The sequence below is a fragment of the Pediculus humanus genome, genomic scaffold (assembly GCF_000006295.1).
Source record: "Pediculus humanus corporis 1103172108254 genomic scaffold, whole genome shotgun sequence".
NCBI classification, from domain to species: Eukaryota; Metazoa; Arthropoda; class Insecta; order Psocodea; family Pediculidae; genus Pediculus; species Pediculus humanus.
This window is the reverse complement of record NW_002987823.1, coordinates 123,003-129,174: the sequence shown is the minus strand read 5'-3', so window position 1 is coordinate 129,174 and position 6,172 is coordinate 123,003. Positions and strand designations below refer to the sequence as shown.

The 6,172-nt window shown below is 26.9% G+C and overlaps 1 protein-coding gene across 1 annotated transcript in view; it reads right to left on the bottom strand.

Moving 5' to 3' along the window:
• Positions 1 to 3,316, bottom strand: part of Phum_PHUM477360 (DNA-binding protein Ewg, putative) — a gene marked incomplete at both ends in the record, with an annotated part of 4,423 nt that extends 1,107 nt beyond the window's left edge. Inside the window, 5 exons of the mRNA XM_002430367.1 lie at positions 423 to 614; positions 711 to 823; positions 898 to 1,093; positions 1,170 to 1,411; positions 3,136 to 3,316. Of these exons, the coding sequence (XP_002430412.1) occupies positions 423 to 614; positions 711 to 823; positions 898 to 1,093; positions 1,170 to 1,411; positions 3,136 to 3,316 (924 nt within the window). The remainder of the gene's footprint in view (positions 1 to 422; positions 615 to 710; positions 824 to 897; positions 1,094 to 1,169; positions 1,412 to 3,135) is intronic.
• Positions 3,317 to 6,172: the final 2,856 nt, after the last annotated feature.

The following is a 6,172-nucleotide window of genomic DNA, read 5'->3' as shown; positions in this document are numbered from 1 at the left end:
TCTAATTCTCTTTAAAAAAAAAAAAAATTACCATGCATTTTAAAAGCATAAATTATCATTATTATTACGATTGTTAATTTAATTTTTTTTTTTGAAAACATGCAAGTCAAACTCTAAATTATATAATAATTAATTTTTTTTTAAAAATTAAATAAATAAAAAAAAAAAATAATTGTAACAAGGCTCAAATCAAACAGGAAAAAAAATCAAAATCAAAAAAATTACATTTACATGAAAAAAAAAAAAATAAATAAATAAATAAAACGAAATTTAAATTATTGTGCATCTCAATTTAAAAAAAAGTAAAAAATAAACTTTTAAAATCGAATGAGTGCACAAAAAAAAAAAAAAAAAAAAAAAAAGTCAAAATAAAAATCACACAACATTGAAACGATTGAAAAGCTGCAATGGGAGCAGCCAACCTGAGCCAATGCGTTGTGTGTCGGACTAAATGTGATTTGAGCCTGGGCAGCAGCAATCACTTTTGTGTGCTGCAACTTGATGACTCCACTCGCCTTATCGTCGTCCTCGGAAAAGGCCGGAAGTAAATCTTCTCTACCGTGAAATTTGTAACAGTTGATTACAATCTGCCGCAAAGCATGAGTCCAAGAGATCTAATATGTGTGTCAGAAAAATCACAATTGCCATAATTACAAAAAAAAAAGGTAAAAAATAAAATAAACATTATATGTATTATAAACACGGCAAACCTTTTGCTTTTCTTCTTCCGATCTGGCATCCATTCTCACATTTGCCCAAGGTAACTCTTTCGGCCACCATGGAGGCCTGGTAGTTTCTCTACCCCAACCTGGTTTTCCACGACCTTTAAACAGGAAAAAAAAAAAAAAATTCAATTGCCATAATTTTTATCCATGCAAAATTCTTTTTCTTCAATACCTGTTGAATATTTTAGCATAAGTGGTATAAAAGCTCGCAATTGTGCTTGTGTCATTTTTTCAACGGGCGTAGGAATACCGTCTATGATGAGAGGAGGCAACTCGTATAAAGATGGATCATCTTGTACCGGAGGCGGTGCCTGCTGTGCCAAAGCAGTTTCAAGTTCTTCCATAATAACGGACCTTAAATTTTTTACCTGAAATAAAAATTTTCAATTAAAACATTTTGTTTTTTTAAAATCATCTTTCATTTAATTTTCAAAGATGACTTACAACATCTTCCAAAGGTTTGGCTCCGAAACATTTGAAACTTGTGTTGGGTTTTCCAGGGGTTGCAACCAACACGACGGCTTGTTGACCAACTCTTGTCGCAAATTCATCAATGGTTTGTCGTAACTTTCTAAGTAGTCTATTTTGTTGCCTTTTTCGAATCGATGGATTCGTTTCGAATGAATGCGGCCGTTTCCGCTTTTTGGCAGAACAAATCGCTGCGGCAGCAGCAACTCCGACTGGTCCTGTTTTTATAAAAAAGAAAAAAATTATTATTATTATTATTATTTTTTTTTAAATTTTATTTCCGTGCTAAATATTATAAATATATATCCTTTCGAAAATAATAAGCCGAAAAAAAAAAAAAAAACATTTTTTTTAAATTATGCGAGTAATACAAAAAAGCCATTGATTGACACAAAATTTCAAAAAAAATTGAAAATTAAAAAGGGTGAGGGGAATCCCCCTTCAAAATTAAATTTTTTTTTTCTTTCTTAAATTCTTTTGTTAATAATAATTACTTTTTAGAGAAATAAAATTATAGTTACCAATTTTTCTTATAGAATACTAAATCCTGTAAATATTATTGATATGTTAAAAAAAAAAAATTATAAATTTTATAAAAATTTTCTAATTCATCAAGTAAATATCATCATGCATAATAATAATAATAATAAGCAATGTGTAAATTAAATAATAATAATCAAAATTAAAAAATGGTTTTAAAAAAAATTTTGATAAAAATAGTAGCCAAAAAAAAAAAAAAAAAAACTAAAACTAAAAAGTTGTTTTACTAAATTATAAGACATTGTACTAAAAAACTAATTTTCTCTATTCAACTATAGAATTTATTTTTTTATTTATTTTTCTAAATTTAACTAATGCAAAATCAAAAAATATTAATTAATAAAAAGTGCAAAAACAAGAAAACACAAACGTTAAAAAAAACCTACAACTCTAATTTTATTAAACAAACAACAACAACATAATGAATTTATGAAATGAAAGCTATTTAAATAAATAAATAAATACAACTACTTATTAATTATTAATAAATAAAATAATTAATTATTGAATTTTATTATTATTATTATTATTATTATCGTAGCGTTTTGTCTTTAATCATTTTTTTTTTCTCTCAGTACGATATCCTACCTTTTTTTTTTTTCGCGTCAAGACAAATTTTTTTTTTTTTTTTTTTTTTTTTCTTGCTATAACAACAAGTATGTCAACGTACATAGTATCGGAAAACTGGGTTTTCCCAAAATTTTTCCATCTGAAGAATTTAAAAAAAAAAAAAAAAAAAAAAAAAAAAACCAAAAAAAGTTGAAAACTTGTTGGGAAAATTTAAAAAAAAAAAAAAATATTGAAACCCCCAAATCCTATCCTATCCCAAAAAATTGTTTTTCCCAATTGTGTGTGTGTGGGGGGGTGTGGGTGTGTGTGGGGGGGTGTGGGTGTGTGTGTGCGTGTTATTACATAAATACTTAAAAGATTTAGTGCAAAAAGAAATATGTATAAAATGTGTAGTAGCTAATAAAAAACAAAACAAAAAATGCAAGCAAAAAAAGCCTCTTATAACTAAATTGACAAAATAATTTGAAGAACCTTCCAGAGAGAGAAAGAGAGAGAGAGAGAAATTATTCCAATTAATTAAATTATCAAATTGAAATTGAAATTTGTTTTGGAAAAAAAAAAAATTAAATTGAAATTTTATAATTTTTTGATACTAAAGTAATAAATTTTTTTAAAATTTAAAATGAATTTGTTAGATTCTTCAAATTATTTATAATACAACTAAAGTTTTTTTTTTTTTGGGACTTCCAAAATGTATTGTCTAAAAAAAAAATCATCAATCATTTCCGGTTTGATGAATGAATGAATGTATCTTTTTCCAAGTTTTTAGTGACATACATTTTAGAACTACATATCTAATAAACTAACAAATAAAGCAAAAACAAAACATCACCATGAATAGTGTGCCAACCTGCCGCGGCGAGTTGGGCAGTAACCTCATCGCCCATGGCCACAGACATAAGATCACCGCTGTCTTCATAATGCATTGATCCTGGTGAACTCGGGCATCCATCTTCGTCGTCCGAATCGATCATGACGCTATGGCCAAGATCCCCGCTCATTATTGTCACCATGAGATAACACAACCTATAATTTTACCCTCGATAAAAGAATAAATTTAACAAAAAAAAAAAAAAAAAAAAACGCTTTTCCGAATTTAATTTTTATTGCCTTGTTGGAATTAAACCTAAAATAAATTTTTTTTTTTCACGAAGAAAATCTAAAGAAAATTTTCCGACTGGTTTATAACAAAAATTTTTTTTTATGATAATCATTATCAACCGTCCAAATAATTATCATATGCTCGGATTAAATTGTTTTTATTTTGTTTTTAATTACTTTTTTTTACTTTTTTTAAAAATTTGTTAGGGAAAATTCAAGTTGTGAGTAAATGCAAAAAAAAAATTTTCACCTAACAAACGGTTTTTCATATTGTTTGTTGTTGTTGTTGTTGTCTTCTTAAGGTAAAAATTTATAAGAAACATTCTAACCGAAATAAAATGACATTTTTTTTTTTTTTTTTTTTTACTTGTTAATACTCACCTTACAAAAGGTGAAACTTGATATAATAAATTAATTGCAGAACACTAAAACGAACGAATGAATGACTAGAATTAAAAAAAACTGTATTGGTCCTACTTGACTTACAGTCTACTTCGTTGCTTAATTACATTGTTAGAAGTTACATTAAAAATCTGAAACCAATAAAATAAATTAATAATTAATAAAAATAATTTGATTTTAAAAGGTTTTCTTTTTTTCGTCCCCCCCTCCCCCTCCCCTCTCCTCCTCCTTTAATAATTACATATTTGTAAATTATAAAAAAAAAAAAAAAAAAAAGAAAAATTTCTTTTTTAAAGGATGTGAAAACAATATTAAATCGAATTGGGGAGACCGTACAACACGTGCCTAACAAATATAGATTTTATCTAATTATATCTAACCATACCACCACCAAACAGCTGCTTGCCATCTTATTAGTCTCCCCCTAATTTTATGTTATCTAAATTATAATTTTTTAAAGCTTAATCCTATTAAATTTGTATAAGATACAATTTTTACAAATACCTTACGACAAAAAAATAATAATAATAATAATAATACATATAAGTAATAATAAAATTAAAATCATTTTCCTATAACACTGAATATTTTTTTTGGAAAATATTTAATTTTATAAGTATTTTATAATATATTTTATTGCCACGCTACAAGTATGGCAATAAAATATATGTTGCATCATATAAATTAATTATATAAATCATTAGAAAAAATCATTACCGATGTGAGTCCTAAAAAAAAAAAAAAAAAACAAAATTTCATTTTCGAATTATTTGTTAAAAAAATTAATTAAAGCCTTGAAGATCATTAAAATATTTAAATATTTTCCAACCTTGAAGTTTTCAACAGATTTTTAATTTAATTTTTTTTTTTTTTTTTTTTCAAAAAATTTCTCGCATGCTAATTAATATGTAAATATACATTTTTGATTCGAACTTATTTATTACTTATTATACATATGATATAAATTTGCATTAAGTACTATATTTAATATTGTGTGCATTACAAATTCATGCTGTACCTGAAATAAGAAATATAAATAAAATTTTCCAATGTAACATATTGAAATGAAATCGAACATTAATGTTGCACTATCATGGCTATTACAATTAGATAATTTTCTGAAAATTCAACTGTATAATAATCATTATAGATAATTGTATTAAAGTTAATGCATAATTGACTAAATTTTCATAATGTAAAAAAATAATGGTAAAAATTTAGGGGTTGTTTTACTTGAGGGTGGAGTTTACAAGAATATTGCCTGTGTCAAGCCTTCTTTGGCAAGAATTGTGAATTCCGCCAAAATCTATAGGGTGTTGAAATTTTCATATAATGAATATAATTTAATAAGAAAAAATATACTGCATTAGGGAAAGTGGAAAAGGTAGAATTTATTTTTAGATGTTAAATTAATAATACATTTCTACAAATTTGGAGTCGGTGTAATCAGAGCCGAAGTAAGTATTGGTCAAAAGTATAGTTTCAAAGACACATACATAGCGAATTGTAGGGATGATAATATGGCTTAGGGTAGGTTGAAAATTAAAGATTAGATTATGTTTCATTCAAGCAGTTATGTTTTAAAATAAAACAACAACAAGGATGGAAATAAATTGACGGCTTAAATTCTGAGCAAGCCCAGAGTGCCATAGGTCTACGGCTGCGTACGCACCTGCGTGAACGTCGGGCCATTTTGATGTAAAACTCCGTAAACAGCTCTCACTGCACTCTTTCACTCCCCTTGCAAGCATTTTTTAATAATAATAAACAATTTTGCACCATGTTTAGGCCGGAAATTGATGAGTTTTAATGCAAATGACTCTATACAACATTCTGTGGACAACATCCACAAAATATCGATCCATTACTTCCTTTGAGGGGACTAACATAGCATATTTTTGGGAAGCCATGATACTCGAGTCTGCGCAGTAAATAATAAGCAGACGATGTTAAATATCCAAATACTCTACTTACCGGAAAAAATAATATACAATTAAAATCAGTTTCTGCAGTCGTACATTTTAAAAGGCAATACTTTTTAAAAATTTAATTAAGATCAATCACGGGAAATAGCGTCATACATTCTTTGATATTCCACTTAATAATTCCGAGATTTTGATTGGCTGGTTAAAGAGACATCTACCGGTGGTTTTGCAATGGAAAAAATAGAAAACAACAGGAATTTTCGGTTGTTATTTTAGTGAAAATTATTTTACTTTGTCTTATTTAGAGAATGTGATTATTACAACCATGAAATTTCGGGTATTTATCTTTTAAATATGTTTTATACTTGTTTGTGGTTTTATTCTAACCGAATGAATAATCGAGAGATACCTTAGTTTCTTAAATCCTTTTCCTCAATCATG